A 22975-nucleotide genomic window follows, 5' to 3' on the forward strand; every position below is an offset into this window, starting at 1 on the left:
GAGTCAAGTGTTGACTCAGACATGTCAGTGCACTTTTGATAGCCTGGTAAGTCCAGATAAGTATAATGTGGTTATAAGAGTGTAAGGACCTGTTATTAGAGGAATAGAGTCAAAGGGTTCAGAACGGAAACTAGGGGAACACCTTCGTGAGTATCTCCTTTCTTTTTTCTGCCTTTTGAGTTGTTTGTAAACTTTTGACAAGCATTGAAGTTCAGAGGACTTTAATTTAGAATGTACCCGCACTGCAAGGTCTGTCAGTGACTCACGTCACACCCCCATCCCCCATCCTCCCCTCCCTCTGGCTAGCTAGCTGCCCCTCTTCTCTCCCTGTGTGACTGAGTGCTCAGTGTTTTCCTAATCACATGACTCTCCTCTGAAGCACTTGGAAAATATGCCACAGAGGACAACCAAGGCAGGCAGGCATGCATAACTCCTTTAACACGCTTAGACCAGCTCTGGCAGGGCCCAGATTTCAGAGCTGTCCTCCTCACGCCTGCACGCAATCTACCCCCGACACCTTCCAGTCCGGGGGACAGTGGAGCTGGCACCAATGTCTGCTCCGGAGTCCAGGCCCATTAATCAAATTCTGTCAGGTGGCTGTGAACCAGCACTAAGGGACCGGAGGAATGCAGTTATCACAGTTGTCCCCTCGGACTCAACGTGCTGATTGGCCAGTGACACTTTGGGGGACTCGATGACAAAAACAATGACAGGTTCGGCCAGGGGTTTGGCACTGTCTGAATTGATATAGCAGTGAACCCATTTAGACTGCAGAACTCCCCATAGATAGACACCTGTAGATTAATATAGGCCATGACTATCCCTGTCTAGAGGGGGAATGTTCCATAGAGGATTCCCACTGATATCAATCCTGGCTCCTGCGTCACCCGCCTCCTCCCTAACTCTCCTCCTTACGTCAGCCCACTTTGGATTTTCCACCCTCTTCATGGTCTTGATGACGACGTTCACTGCTTATCTCTGCATATTATGGCCTGTGCCCTAGTGACCTAAGATGCCAGACCAAACAGGGCTACAGCGACAGCTATGGTTCAATCTGCCCATAACCATTGCAGCTATATGTTTGTCAGAGGACATTGTATTACAGTGGTTAGGTGTGTGTTCAGCCACAGCCAGGGCGGTCAGGAATCCCCAGAATCCCTCATTGATCTGTACGCCACGTGCTTTTCCAAAAGCATGGTGGTCAATCCAGGACTCCCTCCAACTAGAATCTCAGGGGATTTTCCAAATTGTTCAGAAAAGGACTGAGACTGGAGATGTTTAAAGTGAAGTGGTGTACTTATCTCTCTCTGTTGGTAGCTTTGCATCTATTAAGAATACTGTGAGGCCAGGAGTATTCTACATTGTCCAGGGGTCATTAATAGGGGTCTGACTCTCCTACCAAGTATTTTCCAAAATAATTGATTTGGCTAAACTTTGCCGTGCATGATAAACACATCCTTAACAAGCAGTTAATGCCAGATATGTCAACTGGACAGTAAAAATAGACACATCTGACTAATTAACTGTGAAGTTATAGTTGGCTGACTGTCTGTATCGAGTAACGTCAACAGAAATAATACACCAACATGACTAAACATAGCCAGATAGCTATCTCGCTATGCTTAGTCTGAAGTATTATCATTACCTCAGGTATTTTTCTTGACTATAATAGACGACGATGTGAGTATATTGTGCAACATCAGATCTGTTGATATAAATTATTCCCAGAATAATACAATCCTTGAAAATGGTTTTTTAAAAATGGGTCTGGTGTGGAGAATCTTTCCCTACACGTTTGATAGCCACGAGGTGATCAAATTCCTTTTCAGACGGCTGCTTTTGAACTTAAGTCTCCCCTTTGATCTCTCAAGTCTCCCCTTCATTAGTCATACACTTCTGTAGATATACTGTAGACGGTCAGTTTGAAGTTGCTGCTCTGACTCACTACTGATTGATGTAATGTAATCTATCCAGAATAAATGCTTTAACTGCAGATGGATATCATTGTCAGTAAATTGGTATACTGGTAACCACTAAGCGGCAGATAGCTTAGTGGTTAAGAGCGTTGGGCCAGTAACCGAAAGGTCGCTGTTTCTAATCCCCGAGCCGACTAGGTGAAAAATCTGTCGATGTGCCCTTGAGCAAGGCACTTAACCCTAATTGCTCATGTAAGTCGCTCTGGATAAGAGCGTCTGCTAAATGACTAAAATTTATAAAAACATGCCTTCTAAGAAATGATGGATTGAGATCATTTCAGTCATCAGTTTGTGCAATGTAGTTGTGACCAACTGGGGAAGTCAAGGGTGGGGGAAGATAGCTACATTTGATTTGCATCTATTTGTCCTGCTAGTGACTATTCTTGGAACATCTGACTTCCCAGTCTGCAGTCTAGAGTACAATGAACCCTCAGCTGTAGATTTACAGCCCACACTATGCTGTTATCAGAGAGAGAGAACGAGAGAGAGAGGAGCTGGCAGAGGGAGAGAAAAAAGTCTGGGGGAGGAGGAGGGAGATGGGGAGAGAGAGGGGGCGGCCGGGGCCGAGCCAGTAGGAGAGGGGAATGAATGACGTCACCAGCGATGATAGTGCTATTTTAAGCGTGCAATAGGGAGAAGGCCGCAGCTACTCTCCTGACATCAGAGATTAAATCAGGCTCTCTACTCTGCTAGCATTGGCTGGCTGGGCAGACGGGGCCATGTGACTGATAATCACCTTCTGTATCAATGATTAGAGAACCAAGAGGGAGATAGGGATAGAGAAAGAGATGGTGAAAGAGAGAGCGAGAGTCAGAGGAAGAGAGAGAAAAGGAGAAATAAAGAGACAGCATGAAGAAAATGGTGGTAGTCCAGTGTGCGGGTGCCAGTCCAGTGCTGATTAGATTAGCCCAGCTCGTCATCCAGCATTAAGCCCAAGATACACAGGGATTAGTGGTCAGGGGATTCTGCAGAGTCCTGGCATGTGGGTGTGGATGTGTTCATACGTGTGTGGGAGGAGAGTGAGTGGGTGGTTTCTAAACTTGTTTGGACCGAGAAAGGAAATGGCTGCATCTGGTACTGATCATTGTGTACTGTACACAGTATCATTGCATAGTGTATGTGCTTTGTTCCTTTTGAAAACACACCAGGAACATGGCAGCCTTTATTATGTCACTGACATCTGGACAGACGTACAACTGATGGGATTCATATTCATAAGGGCAGTCGCAGAGAAGTCACTAAGATTTACCAGAAGAAATTGGTAATGTCCAAGAAGTTCATTCCTCAGTGGTAAGCTATCCCCTGTTCTGCTCTGCCATGCACTTCCCTCCCATGAAGTCACGTTTAACCTTTTCCAGTCCACGCTGGGTCCCTCTGATACACTGCCTCTAGCTGCCAAACAAACAAATTGAGTTAACACCCTCCCGGCGTGACCAACTTCACCGCAATAAAGGCTCTTATCGTGCTTGGCTTGTGTCCGGTGCGTGGATTTTATTAGCTTATTTAACACATTGAGGCGAGTTCCTGGGTGAGTCTTATTGTGGGGCCTTTCAACGTGATAACGCCACTGCCATAAAAGGCTGCAATTATCAAGTCCACTTTGTGGGGGTGTTAACTTTACACAATTTAGATCTGGCTGTGCTCTGTAAGAGTGGCTGCCAGGACATTGGGATGGAGGGGTGAGGTCCCGCTGAGGAGTCAGTCGAGGTGTCCGATTATCCGCCTCACGAACTGGGATGTGTTTTGAAATGAGAATGAGAAATGATGAGAAAAGATTCTAAAACAATGAGAAATGATGAGAAACTATTCTAAAACAATGAGAAATGATGAGAAACGATTCTAAAACAATGAGAAATGATGAGAAACTATTCTAAAACAATGAGAAATGATGAGAAATGATTCTGGCTCAAGACAGGATCTAATCAAAACAACTGTTTGGTTAACAAAAATTACCCAAAAAAAGCCTCTCTTACCAGCCTGGTTGACAGCTTTATGAGTCATTTCCTGATGTTTGTCCAATGATACATTTACATTTACATCATTTAGCAGACGCTCTTATCCAGAGCGACTTACAAATTGGTGCATTCAACTTATTTTTTAGGGGGGGTATAAGGATTACTTTTATACTTTTCCAGGTATTCCTTAAAGAGGTAGGGTTTCAAGTGTCTCCGGAAGGTGGTCAGTGACTCCGCTGTCCTGGCGTCGTGGGGGAGCTTGTTCCACCATTGGGGTGCCAGAGCAGCGAATAGCTTTGACTGGGCTGAGCGGGAACTGTGCTTCCGTAGAGGTAGGGGAGCTAGCAGGCCAGAGGTGGATGAACGTAGTGCCCTCGTTTCGGTGTAGGGTCTGATCAGAGCCTGAAGGTAAAGAGGTGCCGTTCCCCTCACAGCTCCGTAGGCAAGCACCATGGTCTTGTAGTAGATGCGAGCCTCAACTGGAAGCCAGTGGAGTGTGCGGAGGAGCGGGGTGACATGAGAGAACTTGGGAAGGTTGAACACCAGACGGGCTGCAGCGTTCTGGATAAGTTGTAGGGGTTTAATGGCACAGGCAGGGAGCCCAGCCAACAGCGAGTTGCAGTATTCTAGACGGGAGATGACAAGTGCCTTGATTAGGACCTGTGCAGCTTTCTGTGTAAGGTAGGGTCGTACTCTGCAAATGTTGTAGAGCATGAACCTGCAGGATCGGATCACCGCTTTGATGTTAGCGGAGAACGACAGGGTGTTGTCCAGGGTCACGCCAAGGTTATTTGCACTCTGGGAGGAGGACACAATGGAGTTGTCAACCGTGATGGCGAGATCATGGAGCGGGCAGTCCTTCCCCGGGAGGAAGAGCAGCTCCGTCTTGCCGAGGTTCAGCTTGAGGTGGGGATCCGACATCCACACTGATATGTCTGCCAGACATGCAGAGATGCGATTTGCCACCTGGTTATCAGAAGGGGGAAAGGAGAAAATGAATACAGCATAGTATCAGCAGTACAGTACATACTGTATAAAATAGTTAGAATTCCAGTCAGAGGTCTTAGTCATTGATGATGAGGTAATTGATGTATCATTGTTGTGAGGAGTGTGAATAGGAGTTAGCCATAGCTGACAATACTGCCTGGAGGGCCTGGCTCATAGCTGCACCCTTCTCTTCCTGTTTGACTCAGCCCTGACTATAGACACTGGTTCAGGTGTAAGAGATAAGTCAAATTACTCAACAGTTGATTGACCAATCATTTACGAATGGTCGCTTGGATTACATACACTGTACACAATGTACATTTATCCGGCTATAACTGCCACTTAGGAATGTGTTGACCAAGAAATTGTGTGATGATACATCAAATGTTGTGCAATGGCAGTTGGAAGATAGAAAAACAATATGTCAAGATATCCTGTAACTGAATAGCCATACTGTATGTAGTACATGTGAGCCTGATTTATGAAATGTTTGGCCTTTATCCATAATGCCTTGGGGTCCTATCCAATAAAAAGAGGCTACCAGGTTTGTGGTTCAAAGTTAAGCTCACTTGTGAGAGAGCATACATGTATACTGTATACATGGATTTTGTTGTTGTATGGATTTGTAGAGTACATATGGATTTTTTCAAACATAACACAAATGGTGTCAATTACTTATTCTTAAAACCATGTTTGACAGAGTAGTCTAACCATTTAAAAGTATAATGTATACATTGAATAACCTAGCAGGCAAATTTGACACGTTTTCAATCGCATGTTCTGCGCTATAGTCTTGAAGAACCACTGATGTGTCATCAGTCGTCTGTGACTGTTACCTGAGAACCGCTTCAGTTCAAAGGAGCTCCTGGTGCAGGTGTGGGATCAGAGCCCTGACTGTACCCCACCCCAGCCCCTCCAGCCTTCCTACTTCACAGGCTCTCTCTCTTCAAATGGGCCTGGGGATCAGACAACAGGTTGGAGTGGTGAATGGGAGCTTTCCTAGAAGTTCACTCCTTGTCTTCTAAGAGTTTGAATGATCTGCCATGAGATATATGATCTGAATACCAATATTCTGTCCTCAGGTATACAGGTGCACTTCTGACTTATTCTATTTGAATAATTCAAGTCTTTGACTCACCTCTGAACTCCCAGGTTGGTTTACTTCCCACACTGTAAATCTTGTAAGGCTCACTCATCTGAGTCTGTTCTTCCACTTCCTGTCTTGTCATACAGTTTCATTGGGTCGTGGCAGGTGTGTCCTACTGTCTTGCCGTGTGATTCAGGAGGATATCATCGCTTGAGAACAACCAGCTGTGAACCGACTGAATCTGGCTTCTCTCACTCTCATTTGTTTGTCTCTGAAGCCGAGGGCGGCCCGCTGGTGACTTTGATAGACTGGAATGCTGCTCACCCACACACACACACACACGTTCACACTGTCACACACTCCCACGCACATACACTCATCACACACACACACTGTCTGTCACACACACATCTGATATCCAATGTGAAATGTTTACGATCCACCCACACCACTCCATACATGCTCTCTTGTCAATAAACTATTTCCTGTCCATAAGTATGTGAGAAGTTGCCATATAGTAAATACTGTATACGTCTGTTAATAGGCCTACACGTGGTTATCCTACCATAGAATATCTGTATGGCTGTGTTGCTATGATCTTATAATCTATATGTTAATGTTTGCAAAGGGTCATGGCACAGCCGTAAGAGATAAGGTAGACTGCATCAATGAAAATATATCACTCCCTCTGAAAAATGCCCGCTTCTCAGCCAATATATTTTTTTGCCTCCTGAGTGTAGGACAGGCTGTTTGTCTGATTATGAAAACCTGTTTCTTACTGTCCTGCAAACACTGTGGACAACCAGCATATGGATAGGTAGCCTATAGCCTCAGATCTTCAATAGGATCAGCGTTTCGCCATTGTGTGTGTGTGTGTGTGTGTGTGTTTGTTCAGTGACGTAAATGTCTTCTGTCTGTTATCTCTCCCAGACTCCTCCACACTGTAAAAAATATACAGTGCATTCGGAAAGTATTCAGACCCCTTGACTTTTTCCACATTTTGTTACATTACAGCCTTATTCTAAAATTGATTAAATAATTTTTTCCCTCATCAATCTACACACAATACCTCATAATAACAAAGCGAAAACAGGTTTTTAGAAATGTTTGCAAATGTATTAAAAATTAAAAACAGAAATACCTTACTTACATAAGTATTCAGACCCTTTGCTATGAGACTCGAAATTGAGCTCGGGTGCATCCTGTTTCCATTGATCATCCTTGAGATGTTTCTACAACTTGATTGGAGTCCACTTGTGGTAAATTCAATTGATTGGACATGATTTGGAAAGGCACACACCTGTCTATATAAGGTCCCACAGTTGACAGTGCATGTCAGAGCAAAAACCCAGCCATGAGGTCGAAGGAATTGTCCGTAGAGCTCTGAGACAGGATTGTGTCGAGGCACAGATCTGGGAAAGGGTACAAAAAAATGTCTGCAGCATTGAAGGTCCCCAAAAACACAGTGGCCTCCATCATTCTTAAATGGAAAAAAGTTTGGAACCACCAAGACTCTTCCTAGTGCTGGCCACCCGGCCAAACTGAGCAATCGGGGGAGAAGGGCCTTGATCAGGGAGGTGACCAAGAACCTGATGGTCACTCAGACAGAGCTCCAGAGTTCCTCTGTGGAGATGGTAGAACCTTCCACAAGGACAACCATCTCTGCAGCACTCCACCAATCAGGCATTTATGGTAAAGTGGCCAGACGGAAGCCGCTCCTCAGTAAAATGCACATGACAGCCCCTATTGGAGTTTGCCAAAAGCCACCGAAAGGACTCTCAGACCATGAGAAACAAGATTCTCTGGTCTGATGAAACCAAGATTGAACTCTTTGGCCTGAATGCGTCATGTCTGGAGGAAACCTGGTACCATCCCTACGGTTAAGCATGGTGGTGATGTTTTTTAGTGGCAGGGACTGGGAGACTAGTCAGGATCGAGGGAAAGATGAACGAAGCAAAGTACAGAGAGATCCTTGATGAAAACCTGCTCCAGAGCGCACAGGACCTCAGACTGGGGTGAAGGTTCACCTTCCAACAGGACAACGACCCTAAGCTCACAGCCAAGACAACACAGGAGTGGCTTCGAGACAAGCCTCTGAATGTCCTTGAGTGGCCCAGCCAGTGCCCGGACTTGAACCTGATCGAACATCTCTGGAGAGACCTGAAAATAGCTGTGCAGCGACGCTCCCATCCAACCTGACAGAGCTTGAGAGGATCTGGAGGGAAGAATGGGAGAAAATCCCCAAATACAGGTGTGCCAAGCATGTAGTGTCATACCCAAGAAGACTAGAGGCTGTAATCGCTGCCAAAGTACTGAGTAAAGGGTCTGAATACTTCTGTAAATGTGATATTTCCGTTTTGTTTTGTTTATTTACAACATTTTCTAAAAACCAGTTTTTGCTTTGTCATTATGGGGTATTGTGTGTAGATTGATGAGGGAATCAATTTTAGAATAAGGCTGTAACATAATAAAATGTGGAAAAAGCCAAGGAGTTTGAATACTTTCCGAATGCACTGTATATTTGTTTACTCAGCTATTCGGTCCAAGTGTTACCTGAACAAAAAGTTGTTGGCCCAAACTTAGGCAAAATTCAGTCAACTTGTTCAGTCAACTTGTCATATGTTAATCATATGAGATTGGGATTTGAACTCACAACCTTTTGGTTCACGGCATTCTAATCTTCCTGCTACGCCACCATGTCTGCGTCAATGACTGATTTCACCTGTACTGCTACACTTTGCACTTCAAAGTAAATCTCAGCTCTGTTAAAAGTACACTCAAGAAAAACGATTTGATTTATCATAGTGATTAAGGAATAACATTAAAACAGAGTAATATGCCCCACCAACATTAGACAGCTATACAGAAAAACCAAAAATTGCTGAAATAAGTCAATCAAATCAATGATGAGAGAATAGTCTGATTAATTGATCATTGACACAGACATGGTGCCATAACAGGAAGATCGGAATCCCATGAACCTGTCACGAACGTCAGGGAGAGACCAAGGCGCAGCGTTGAATGCGTACATATTTATTAATAGAATGATCACACGATCAAAACAACGGACGATAACGTGATGTCTACAGTTTAACACAAACCGAACAAGAACAAGAAACCACAAACACAAAGTGAAAGACAGACAGTTAAATATGGCTCCCAATCAGAGACAACCAGCTGACACTCGTTGCCTCTGATTGGGAGTCACTCAGGCCAACATAGAAATACAAACATAGAATTACACACCCTGGCTCAACATAACAGTGTCCCCAGAGCCAGGGCGTGACAGAACCAAGAGGTTGTGAGGACATGTTGAATTATAATTACTGTATAAATGAACATGCACAACATAATAATGTATGTCAACCTGTGTCAAATATTTACATTGAAAACATTGTAAGTTAAAATCAATATTTGTGTGTGTGTAACCAGTTGCACAGCCTTTTTTAGTTAAGATGCCCAAATAATAATTTATAGTTAAATGAACATACACTACATGACCAGAAGTATGTGGAAACCTGCTTGTCGAACATCTCATTCCAAAATCATGGGCATTAATGTGGATTTGGTCCCCCCTTTGCTGCTATAATAGCCTCCACTCTTATGGGAAGGCTTTCCACTAGCTGTTGGAACATTGCTGCAGGGATTTGCTTCCATTCAGCCACAAGAGCATTAGTGAGGTCGGGCACTGATGTTGGGCAATTAGGCCTGGCTTGCAGTCGGCATTCCAATTCCTCCCAAAGGTGTTTGATGGGGTTGAGGTCAGGGCTCTGTGCAGGCCAGTCAAGTTCTTCCACATTGGTCTCGACAAACCATTTCTGTATGGACCTCGCTTTGTGCACGGGGGCATTGTCATGCTGAAACAGGAAAGGTCCTTCCCCAAACTGTTGCCACAAAGTTGGAAGCACAGAATCGCCTAGAATGTAATTGTATGCTGTAGTGTTAAGATTTCCCTTCACTGAAACTAAGGGGCCTAGCCCGAACCATGAAAAACAGCCCCAGACCATTATTCCTCCTCCACCAAACTTTACAGTTGGCACTATGCATTGGGGCAGGTAGCGTTCTCCTGGCATCCGACAAACCCAGATTCGTCCGTCGGACTCCCAGATGGTGAAGCGTGATTCATCACTCCAGAGAACGCATTTCCACTGCTCCAGAGTCCAATGGCGGCGTGCTTTACACCCCTCCAGCCGATGCTTGGCATTGCGCATGGTGATCTTACATGACCAGAAGACACGGCCATGGAAACCCATTTAATTGCTTCCAGAGGCAGTTTAGAACTCGTTAGTGAGTGTTGCAACCGAGGACAGACAATTTTTACGCGCTACACACTTCAGCAATCGGCGGTCCCGATGAAATGTATTTGTCAACTGATGCTATCTGCCATCTGCAAACAGTAACAGTGGTGGTTATCACTGACCTATAGGATAGCTGATGACAGCACACATTATGTAATTATAAGCCGGCAACACAACCTACCTCTCTTTATAGACGTCAAGCACAGTCTGTGATATGATATCATTAGGCTACCTCAACTGTCAGTCAGCTGTAGCTATACTCAGAGGGTTTTTGCCTAAGTTTTCTCAAATTGGAGCTAGGTTTGGGCCAACTATTTTTTGGTTTGTTCAGGTAACACTTGGACCGAAAAGTTGAGTAAAAACAAAAAAGGCTGTGGAACCAGTTACTTAATAATAATTAGTTGTAACAACTAGATTTTATTTTACAGTGCAGCAGACAGTGGTGCTTGTCTCTCATCCTCCCCTCTCTCTCTCAGCCCCCCTCTCTGGGCCAGGAATAGGCTGACTCAGCATGCTGTGATGTGACTGAGTCGTGATGTTAAGGACTGCACCTGTGGGTACAGGTTCGTTATTAAAACGCTTCGGCCTCAACAAGACTAGTGAGTATAATTACAACACCCTGTTTTTAAGAAAATAAGGGGCATCGGGTTTATTGAATCACACAATTGTGTTTCAAACAACATTGGAATTTTCTTTTTTACAGTGTGCTCCCATACTTTATTGTTTTCATGTAAAGTGTGTTGCGATATTAGATAGGCCTACACTTTAAATAAAGTTTGATTGGATTTGATTTGATACTTATACAACACATGAATGAATATAAATAAGTATTTAGCCTAATGTATACTGACTACACTGCAACTTACTGCATCAAATCTACTTATGGACTTCATGTAAGGGTTTATTGACAAGTTTGCACACAAACTGACATCTACACATACCACATGAACAATGAGGCACTTGTATGCATGTATAATGATTATTTTGCCAAATAACCTTTTCTTTATTTGTATTCAGGTGAGCTTGTAACCATGCACTGTGTTTTCCTGCACTGGTTGCCAAGAGATGTTTTCCTCTTTGAATGTTTTTTTCTTGTCGTCAGAGGAAGGTTACACCCCTGAAATCTCTATACTTCATTTACTTTTTTTAAAGGTCGTAACTCAGTTGAATATGATTTATAATGTCCGTGTTCTTAAATGGATAAAAGTCCTTACCCTTGTTTAGACTACCATAGAGGCACTCCCACAGAGACCCTACCAATCCCGTGCAGCAATTTAAACCTTTGCGCAAGCACATTCTTTCCGATAGTGGAGAACGAATTAGGCAGCAGGTCTGGGAAAGGAACTCGCATGTGAGGAGGAATTCCGCGGCTACCTTAAATCACATGCTGACATATCAAGAACCATACTCTCCACCCATATCCGAGAGGGCTAGGATAAGAGGTGTCTCATCTCCCGGTGCGCAAACATCACACGGGCATTTTAAGACACTCAAGTGGTAAGCAAGAGGAGTAGGCTACAGAGCGGTCCTTACTACAGTGAAGACTCACAGATTTGTCTGAGAATTTACTGTCACAGTGGATGCTAGCATATCTTTACTGGATATACCTCAGTGTTTCTCAGTTTGGGAAGATTTACATTCCATATCTGGGGAAACGTATTAGAAAAACAAAAGCTTTATCGCGAAGCTTTAAAGTTCTCTCCACAATAATTGGTAAGTTCCTTTCCAACTTTGGAATCATGTCAAACCTATAGTCATAATTCATATTTGTACAATGTGGTAAATGATGATTCTAGAGTTTTAATAACTTTGACTTAAAGGGGCAATCTGTAGTTGCTACATCAATTTTTTTTATGTATAAATTAATGATATGTACCCATTGGTTCTTGAGGAATATAACTTATAAATGCCCCATGAGCTCAGTTCAACGGTCCTACCCCATCAGAACCCAAAATATAAGATTGTTTTTCTTCAATGTCTTTAAACACAGTAAATGTAAACAAACACTATATAGCTTCAAAACATAGTTCAAACTAGAATTGTGACATCATGGATGGTCAGTCCTTGAATCCAGAGCTCTGTCTATGAATTTAAAATTGGTTATATTTCTCCAGCCTCGTCACTCAGCTTTTTACCGCAACAGGTGCTGGGATTGGCTTTGTTAATGTTTCAACTGCTGATTGCCTCTTTAAGGTTAGGTTAGAAATTTGAGGTAGGTTACCTTTGGAAATGTATAAGCAAAACAAGTATTTTTGTTATGGTTATAAAAGGCCACCTGAAGCACACTTTTGTTCTGCCAGATTTCAAGAGTTTCGAAATTATACAACTACATGTAGGCTATGCAAGATTAAATTGATACGTCACCTGATGTTATCTGCCATCTGCAGACAGTAACAGTGGTGGTTATCCCTGACCTACAGGATAGCTGATGACAGCACCCATTATGTCATTATAAGCAACACAACCTACCTTTCTTTATAGACGTCAAGCGCAGAGTCTGTGATATGATATCATTTGGCTACACCGACTCTCTGTCAGCTGTAGCTATACTCAGAGGGTCATTGCCGGTAGGCTATCTTACTTTATTCTCATTAGAAATGTGTTATAAACACCTTCAACAATAAATAGACATGGTGTGCAATGTGTGCTTCAACATTTCTTAAACACATGTAGCATTGAAAACATAATCAGATCAATATTCAGTGCTTGTGGATTAGATGTTCTAACCAGATTATAGCGCCAACAACCTGTTAGAGCAGATGTATAGGCCGTCTAGGCCATATGAGTCAACATGGTTGGGATTCACCTGTCAAATTCAGGCTCCCAAAGTGCCCACATTGACCACTGGAGGGCGAGCGAGTATCTGGTTTTATTCAACGCCAATAATACGTTTTGTCGACATTTGCCCTACATAGAATACATATTTCTCCCTTTACTATGTAAGTTACGGTATGTAAGTAGTCAAAGCGGCCCGTTTTAACCTTTGCTCTTATGGCCATGTAGCCCAAGACTCCGCCAAAGTTAGATTTTCGAGGAGGATAAATGGAGAACGCACTTCTCTGAAGTAACCTGATGTCTGTGATATTTAGCAGTTGACATGCAAAACTGTCGCCCAAGTAGGGTATGTGAATTTATGTTGCAGAAATAATGGCATGGGCTTTCAGAGCAGTCCATGGATTAACATATGGATAGTTTCTAAACAGTTGGCAATGCGCAATTACCGGTAGACCTATGCACCGAATATCTGGTGGATCTGAGTAGCCAATATGGGCTCTTTTTCTTGTAAAGCTGATTGTAGGGAATGCATGACGTAGTAGGCGAGCCCTGTATGCCACCAATGTCCATATTCTTTCCCGAGAACATCTGAAAGATCTGATGACAAACCGCACAACCGCACTTCCTGAAGAGAATACCCCGTCTAATGTGTTATTTGCATACCGCGGGCGATTACCTCCTAATGGATTTGGATGCAGCAGAGGTTAGAAGGAAGGAGATGACGTCAGCACTGTACTATTAATGATGACGATGATAGCCAACATGTGAAACCTGAGATTGCGCAACATTGAATGTACATAACATAGTTATAGGATATGGACAACGTGGCAATTTACGTGCATTGTGCAACCTACATGCATTGTTGCCATTGTAGTCTGCATAACCTATAATAAAACATAATCTTACATTTAAAGTCCTACCCACATAAAGCATCTATGTAAGAACATTACGTAGTATATTTTCATTACAGCAGTCTTTGGTATTGGATTTTTAATTCCACCACATATAGGGCTATATTTTGACTGTAATATATTATGAATGGCCTAAAGTTGCCTGAGTGGGCTGGAACTATCATATTATTGCGTGACGCTACAAGGCCTAGCCCCCTTCAATCCGATTGGTTTTTGTGACCAAAATGGTGTGGGAGAGTTAAAACGAGGCATCTGTCCTCCACGTGGGTGTGTATCTACTTTTGCCATTGGTTTAGATCAACAGCGTCCTAAAGGACTTCTCTTGTGATTGGGTAGAATGTCTGCTGAATGTAGGCGTGTTTTTGTCGTGGTGCAAGTGAGCTACTTTGTGACAATGCTCAGTGTAGATGTTTCGTTGGAGCTGCCGGGGTCATGGGTGCGCAACAGAGAGCTTTACTGTATTAATCTTCTGAGGCTTTTTTTTTATTCTGTAGGTCTTGTATTTGGCTTCAATGCAGTTTTCATTCCCATGCATTTAAAACAATAAGGACAGAAAGGCATAGCCTATATTGCGCATTTTCTCTCAGAAAGGCAATAGTTCTAATTGATGGTCCTTGGCATATTTCCTGTGATACTTGTATCGCTGCCTGGCAATCATCCACCTCTGTAGCATTTAAAAATCTGGAACATTTGGAGTGGAAGTTGGAACCTCTCTTGAGCAAGCCGCATACACAAGAAAAGCGCAACAAAGCCTTTCTCTATTAGACTCGTTCTGGGAATATTCTCATGATATAATCAGAAGAGGGAAGACTGGTTTATTCAGAGTCGGTATACAGTGAAAGAAAGACACCAGGAGAGAGAGATCCTCTTTCTCTCTTTTGAATGCAAGCAGTTTCTCTCTCTGAAAACAAGGGACACTGCGTAAAGGGTCTGCTCTTTCTCTCCAACCCCGCTCCACTCGCCTTGTCTCCCCCCTGACCACAGGCTATCGAATGGACCAACATCCTAGCGCCCGGAGCTGCACCAGCCGCGGGGCTCCGTCCTGCGAGGCCGTCCCGAGTGAACCCTCCATGAATTTGTACATCCATTCCACAACCGGCACACGCTTCGAGCTCTCTCTTCCCCTGGAGGAGACTGTGGAAGGACTGAAGAGAAGACTTTCTCAGAGACTCAAAGTACCAAAAGAAAGACTCACCCTTCTACATAAAGAAACGTGAGTACATCTATAAACATCAGTATATCCTACGGTCAAATGTTATGTGCATGCATGCTATAGTAGACTACCTTGTACATACATTTGCTCTGTACAAATCACTGATTTCTATTGATTTCTATATTTTGCATTTGTTTAAACTGTAACACATTGTGGAGATCAAGAATGGCATAGGTTGCATATCAGCACTATATTCAAGCTAAGTAGTTATTGACCATTAAACCCGGCCAGTGCGGCAAGTATGGATTTACGCATGGGAGACGCACATCGGTCAGTCAAGGTTTGGAGCAGTATTAATGAGGGAGTCGTGGGGGACATTGCATTGACTCCTTCAGCGTTCATTATACATACCATACCATTTAATGATTCAATATATTATACAAATGATTAACAGCTGAGATGGATGCATTTAATGACTGAAATGCATACGAGCAACGGTGCATGTTTACTTTATTTATCCAGCTGCCGTCTGTCGGAACATTGGATTTGATCTTAAATATATACTCAATTATATAGAGGCTTTGGGTTTAGAATCGAATTGATGTTATACGTAAGTGGGGTGCACAATTGTATTCCATGGTTGGGGTTATGGGAAGATTAGGTGAGGGCGAAGCACAAGGAATCCCTTTAATTCCTCCTCTTTCATGATCTATGGTTACACCCAGCTTTATACAATCTCCTCTCATACTAGGGAACGCACTTTAATAATGTTTACATATCTTGCACTACTCATCTGATATGTATATACTGTATTCTATAATATTCTACTGTATCTTAGTCCATGCCGCTCTGTCATTGCTTGTCCAGATATGTATATATTCTTAAATTCCATTCATTGCTTAGATTTGTGTGTATTGGGTATATGTTGTGAAATTGTTAGATATTACTTGTTAGATATTACTGCACTGTCGGAGCTAGAAGCACAATCATTTCGCTACACCCGCAATAACATCTGCTAAATACGTGTATGTGACAAATAGCATTTGATTTGATATGTATTGGTTTCTGCTCAAGTTTTATTATAAGGAACTCCCCTGGAGACAATTGGGAGAGAACGTATTTGCCATTTTGAATAGGGGAGTGCTCGAGAACAATGGGGATAGTTTAACAATGCTTTACAATCGTGTGTTGCACTGTAATTTGTTTTTTATTTGAAGCAAACTGAAACTGTAATAGCCGGTTTTCAATTGAGTCGGATTTTCGTGCGTTAAATGACAATGGGGGGAGGGGAGTTGGTATGTTAAGGGTGTCTTTGTACTTCCAAATCAACCAGTCGCATTGTTTTTTTCTTTTAAATAACAACCATCCCACGGCTCCCCGTGTAATCGCCTCCAAATCACATCATCCCTTAAAACCCGAGAACCTTTTTTTAATCCTCTCTCCAAATGCCTGACGTTAGGCGCTGCTGACTGCCTTTGTTCAGCTGGAGGTTTGATATTTAGTTCACACTGTACAGTACAGTAGGTTTCTCACAACGCTTCCACTAGCCTCGCGTTTTTTCCACCTCTCTTTTTTAACATGATGAGGTCATGAAAATTACCATTCAGAATGACAAATGACATGGTTATCCAGTAAATAGGCGTAGGCCTACAAGTTCCTAAACGCATTAGTTGTATCAAAAGAAACAAATACCATGTTATGTCGAAACATTTAAATGCAAATGAGCACTTTACGGTTACATACCATTTCAATGTGTTGGAAAGTCTTTCCAGTAACCGTCATCAGAGAGCACACATAAACGGGTCGCCACCGGATAATGACTACCGCATTGCATGCTCATGGTTCTCCAATAGTGAAAATGAATGGACCAAACCATGCTTTTTAGGGGAGTCAAATAGCAGGCTATTAATTAAAAGATTTTGAACAAATGAAACACTTAGGCCTGTTTCATGTGAATAAACACACATTATTCATAATTTCAAATGGAACATGCAATGTTTATGGAGAGGTCATAACCCTCAACTGTCAGATTTTGTTGTCCTCGAAAAAGTTGTCATGACCTCCTGTCCAACATTATGAGAGAAAATAGTACTCTCCTTCAGGCAATGGCAGTGGTGCCAAATATCCACTGTAAACAGTTGTCAAGCCCCACTTCCTGAAATTGAAATAATGTATGACAGCAGATCAATATGTGAGCTCTCCTTCAAGCAGACTTTCATACAGATTGTTTTTCTAAATACATTTGGAAGTCTCCCCTAACTGTAAAAAGGTTGGAGCTTCTGAAATGTGAATAGACTAATGTCAGTTAGTCAGTTAAAATGTAAGTTTGACTGTAAACTAATATGGTTAATTGTTTCTCCCGTTCAGGCGTTTGAGTTCAGGAAAACTCCAGGACCTAGGGATCTCTGATGGGAGCAAGTTAACCCTTGTACCTACAGTTGAAGCAGGCTTAATGGTAAGGATAATCATACACCTCATCTGTGTGTGTTTTGTTATACGCCCTGGGGGGTTGTTTGGGTTCAAGATAATAAGTGTTAATAGCATCAGACAGATTAATGTAGGTAATTAAGTCTGTGTTGATCTCCTCTCAGTCATCTTTGAATGCACAAGGCTCAGCCTTTCTCCTTTGTCTACTAAGGCTTACCAGTAAATAAGGTTTTTCTTCTTCCCCTTTCTTTGAAGTCTCAAGCATCAAGACCAGAACAGTCAGTGATGCAAGCTTTGGAGAGTTTAACAGAAACTCAGGTAAGAACTCTCTCAAATAATGGTATTTAAGTGACCTTCATGAGAAGACCGTTCAGTATACCTGCTTTGGAGATCATCCAATTATTATATAATTGCTTTGACATACCCCTGGTTTAACTTAAACAGGGTTGCCCCTGAAAAGAAGAAGTGCATGAGACCTGTTTGCATGTGAAGCTGGAGCAGTTTAGAGAAGAGCTCAGATAAGAGACAGGCTGCTGCTACACCAGCCTCTTACCATTTTTAATATTAGCCTCTTAAGCAAGCAAGCCCAGGCAAACTCCACCCAACATGGGCCTGATTGAGAGTGACGTCAGACCCCCCCTCTGTGCAAAGCCCTGACTGGCTCTCCCTATTGGCTCTCACCTCACCACAGAGACTCAGAGAGCTGTTTCCAGGAAGCCAACACAGATACACTCAATTCATAAATAGAGATTAAATTGACAGATAAGCATTTCGGTCAATATTAGCCTATAGTTCTTGGAAGCATAGAATGGATACATGAGAACAAAGTGGCCAAGAACTCGATGTACCTCTCTGGAACTGTTGAAATACAGTATGAATATGAGTCACTGGGTTGGTCTGAGTCACTGATATGATCAATACTGAAAGTAAAGTGATAAGATCTGATCTCACCTCCTCAACCTCAGAGAGAGAGCGAGTCGATGGCACTAACAACACCGATGACGTATTGACTCAGCAGCTGACTGACTCAAGGTGTGCTATGTCTCTGTGATGCACGTAATAGTTGCCGTAAAAATATGTCACTGATGTTAGATACGACCTTAATAAAATGGACTAGTTGCACACTTATATTTTTGAGGTTTTGTGTGACATTGAAGTAGCAAGTTTTCTCAAGTAACATCAAGATGATAAAGATTGAGAACATAAAGTCTTCTAGCAGGACTGCTGGTAAAATGAAAAAAATTCAAACACGTCAAAACCTCAGTGTGGCTTCTCTCCCGATTCTATTTTTACACTGGAAATCCTGGCGTTATTGTGCGTGTGATCTCAGCGCCTAGCCTGCCTGCGCACAGCACAGCGGTGACGACAGATGAGTGAGTGTGTTTGTGTGTGTGCGTGGGGGTTGGTTGGGCTGGAAGCAAGCCTTTATCATCATGCGTTACGACTTTGCCGGGTGGCCCACACTGACCGCTGTTTCCACTAGGCAAGGCTTTCTCATACTTCAACAGTGCCAACCTCAAACAGTCTGTGCCCTGACTTCCCACCGCTCTGTATTCAAGGGATGTTGGCCTCGCCTCTCCTCCTCTCACGGGGCAGGCAGGAAGCAGGAAAGGGCATGTACAGTAGTTAGGCCCTACCGTAATTATGAGTCACATTGGTAGGACTTCCTTCTTCATCAAGCCTGCCTCTTGTTTCTCAAGACTTTACTATAAGAACGTGAGATGGTGGAACTATTCATGTCTCCTGGTGAGTCATTCAATGGGCTCATATGCACAGCCAACAGTAAAATAAGAAAACCAGTATAAAACAGATTTAATGTGTTTTTTTTTTATCTGGGAGAATTGATTCCCCTTTATAATTCATGAGGCGGAATGGGACGATATAGATTGGGGAGAGATTACAGACACCGGGTAAGATTAGAAAATAGGAACATAAGACCTTTCCTATTTGTTTCCTCCTCCAACTTGGAGGCTATCAAAAATCAATCAATGCACTTAGCTCTTAAATGTGTCTGATAGGTTAACAGATACCCTATGATTCCCAAAATAGCCATAGCAATAAGATGTGGTGGCTAGTGGCTGGCTAGTAACATTAGGAAAAGTGGTCGGTTAAACGTCCCCCTCCCTCGCCCTCCTCCCTCCCCCCAAATATGTGTAGTCTGGTCGGGATTGGAGATCAGGTTTTGTACCAGGAAGTTCAGTGTGTTCATAGAAGCCCAGCTAATAACGGTTTCTAGTATTCTCCTGCTTCATACTGGGATTCAGAGGAGTAATCCGCACCCTGCCCAGCAGGGTGGCTTCCAGGGAGAGATCTATTTCGGACTTTAATGGAGTGGGAGAGAAAGTGTTTCATGGAAAGGGAGGACCGGCAATTATACTTTTTTCCCCTGTTCTCTCTCTCTCTCTCTCTCTCTCTCTCTCTCTCTCTCTCTCTCTCTCTCTCTCTCCTTTCTGTTTAACAACTTGTCCACAGCCCTATCATTTGAATCTGCTGTGGTTTGCAAGTCTTGTTCTCTGCCTAATGCCTGCCCGCTGCCTGCGGTAGGCTCCTGCTGTATTCAGACCATGATAGAATATGCTGGCCTCTATCAAGGGCACTGGCTCCCTTAATTCCTCTGCTTGGCTTTCCCAGGCGAATTTTCTCCTGACATCTAAGCTGCATTAAGCCACCACCTCCTGACAGTCCATCAAGACTGGGCTGGTTTTCTCCCTCTGTCTGCCAGAGATAGGTTTAGGTTTAGGTTGAGCCTGAGAGTGTGTTTGTCTGTGCAGCAGGCTGTATTTAAGAGGCTTGCTTCTGATGATGGAAGAATGAAATCCCCTTTCGAGCTTGGACTCAGAGGGATGTAGCTACTGGTCTATTCGTGAGAAATATGGTAGCTAGCTAGGGAGATGAAGAGGGATGCTTACCGTGGTTGAGTATAATCAATATCGTCAACTGTTATTGAATGATGATGTTTTGATTTGAAAAAGACAGATTATCCATTGTACATAGCTCATGAATGCTTGTGTGAAACCAAGCCACCTAACCTAACCATCCCCCATGCACTGCACTGCCCTCCCCTTCCCCCACCTCTCCCTTTGTTCCACATTTTAAAGAATAAACCCCAGTCCAATCCACAAAACCTACCTAGCTGACCAACCCTCCAATACAAAACAATGACTGAGAGTCAATCTTTAGGTTAAGGTCTCCCCAATGACTGTCTTCCACATCGGCTGGAGCCAATTAAGTGAAACAGCGCTATGACGCCGTTTCAAAATCAATGTATAGCCCAGCTGGAAGGATAGAGGGAGGACAGCAGGGAGGAGAAGATTGACATATTTTCCAGGAGGAAGAACACAGATTGTCTTTGGGGAGGCTGTATGTTGGCCAGGTCCCTGAGGAGTACACTGTTACATTTCTGTTGTACCTTTTCTCACTTCCTTCCCTCCTTCTCCCAACACCCTCCTCCACCAGCCTCCGCTGGGCTCTGAATAAGACTCAGCATTGTCATTGTGTCTGAAAACAGACAGATGCTAATAGTGGGATCTAACAATCTGTAGAGGATCACCTCTGGGTCACCCCTCTTGTCATTTCCACCAGCTCCCCTCCTCCAGGGAGCTTGGCGGGCCAGGCCAGGCATGGGGGATGCAGGGACGGAAAGGCAGGGAGAGGAGGGAGCCAGAGATGGCTTTGGTGAGTCACTGCGATTCGTTTTAAAGGCGTTGCAGCGTGTTGTGTACAGGTTGTTCTGAACCACTGAGGGAGGATGTTTGGAAGGACAGGCGTGACTCAAAGATGAGGGGAAGAGTAGAGGGAGGGAGGGATGGAGGGAGGGGGAGAGGAGAAAAGGTCACCTCTGAGGTAGAGGAGTAGAGAAGTGTTGTGAGTGCTGGGGGTGGCGCTCCGATAAGGCTTTGTCTTGTCATAGGGTTGTAACTATATGGTCCGTTCATGGTCATGTGCTTAGCTGCACCTGCACCATATAGTCATATTTTCCAAGTTATTTTCTAGATAAGGTATTCTGTTCATGTGTTAGAAGTACATCATAAACTGTGTGTGTGTGAAGCATCCGTGCGTGTGTGCCTAGCACACTGCTCAAAGCGATTGGTCAATATGTTTCTTTTTCCAGAAAACTGCACTATACCCACCTTATCAAGATGGTAGTTAATCAGCCAGTCAGCCACTACTGGAAATCATTGTCCTGTAATTGTTTTGGGAGTGGAAGGAATTGAAAAATGACTGACTCGCCATGTCAATATGAGAGCATCTCCCCATCTATAAAACCTGCTATCTCCCTACTTCAAATCAAAGCGTTTTGTATACAGGCAGGAGTCTTGCCTTTTCGTAAATGAAGGCTACAGAAATAAATAATTTCGGAGCTGAATGTGTAAATGGAATTGTATATTGAAAGACTGAAATACAATAGTGAATAGAGGGACTATTTGTTTCCGTTCCCTATAAATCCTAGCCTGGGAACGCATGAATAAACTGGTGGAGTGTTTCTGCACCTTTGTAATCTCTTTCTGATACAGACAGGCACATAGAGGAGGGGTGCCAAGTTGTGTTTGAGAAACGGGGGAGATGGATTTGCAGATATTTTCTTTGTCCTATTGTTTCTGTGTGTGTTTGTATTTGAGAGAGAGAGACAGAGAGTGTGTGAGTGTGTGTGTGTCCTTCCAGTGAAAATAGAGTGTGTGTGTATTGTGTCGTGACTGTCATTGTTTTTCATCCGCTGGCCTCCTTTGTGCTTCAAGTGCTCCTGCAGCATGGTGATCGTGACTGACTGGGCTAGCGTGTGGGTGGCGGTGGAAGCCAGGAATATCACATCAGATAGAAAAATAGCCCAATGTCTAATGTAGGCTATTAGCACAACACGACTCTACAGGAGGTGTGGGTGGGTTTTGTTTTCTCACACCGCTCAAAGGCATCAGGCCTGCGGACTATGTTATGACCGGCTCGGCCTCAGCCTCCGCACCCCGCCCCCCGCCCCCCGCCCCCTGATGTACCCATTCTAAATGAGATGGGTTGAGATCAGTTGGGACTAGTGTAATTGTGATGTCATTTGCTATAATGGCATCACATATAGCTCCCGTTTTGTACTCACTCTGTGTAAATAGTACACACAATCTCTACCGGCTACTGCATCTCAGCGCTGTGGAATAATAATGAACGGGGGATCCAATCTACTCCAAGTGTTGTTTTATTAATCTACGTTCCTTTAAATTTGGTGTCCTGTTGTAGAGCCAGCATGTGGTTAAGCCTGGCCCTCGTTCTCTCTCCCCCGCCCCCCTTATCACAGAGACTAGTCAGAACGTATTGATTCAGTTGCAATCAAAGACCTTGTGCATTGGTGTTGCACCATCTTTGATCGCCTAGAGAATGGAGAGTGTGTATGAGAGAGGGCCGCATCCGTGATAGCAGCAG

At 43.5% G+C, this 22975-nt stretch overlaps 1 protein-coding gene across 2 annotated transcripts in view; it reads left to right on the top strand.

Moving 5' to 3' along the window:
- The first annotated feature begins 11669 nt into the window (after nt 1-11669).
- midn (midnolin) overlaps nt 11670-22975 on the top strand; it is a 29853-nt gene continuing 18547 nt past the window's right edge. The window contains exons 1-4 of one of the 2 annotated variants that reach the window (XM_045205535.1): nt 11670-12016; nt 14974-15202; nt 17510-17597; nt 17825-17887. In XM_045205535.1, coding sequence (XP_045061470.1) covers nt 11884-12016; nt 14974-15202; nt 17510-17597; nt 17825-17887 — 513 coding nt within the window. In that variant the 5' untranslated portion in view covers nt 11670-11883. Of the gene's footprint in view, nt 12017-14240; nt 15203-17509; nt 17598-17824; nt 17888-22975 lie in introns of those variants that run through there. The other variant, XM_041839602.2, reaches the window with a different exon arrangement.

This window comes from Coregonus clupeaformis, chromosome 20 (genome assembly GCF_020615455.1).
Source record: "Coregonus clupeaformis isolate EN_2021a chromosome 20, ASM2061545v1, whole genome shotgun sequence".
In the NCBI taxonomy this organism is placed as follows: domain Eukaryota; kingdom Metazoa; phylum Chordata; class Actinopteri; order Salmoniformes; family Salmonidae; genus Coregonus; species Coregonus clupeaformis.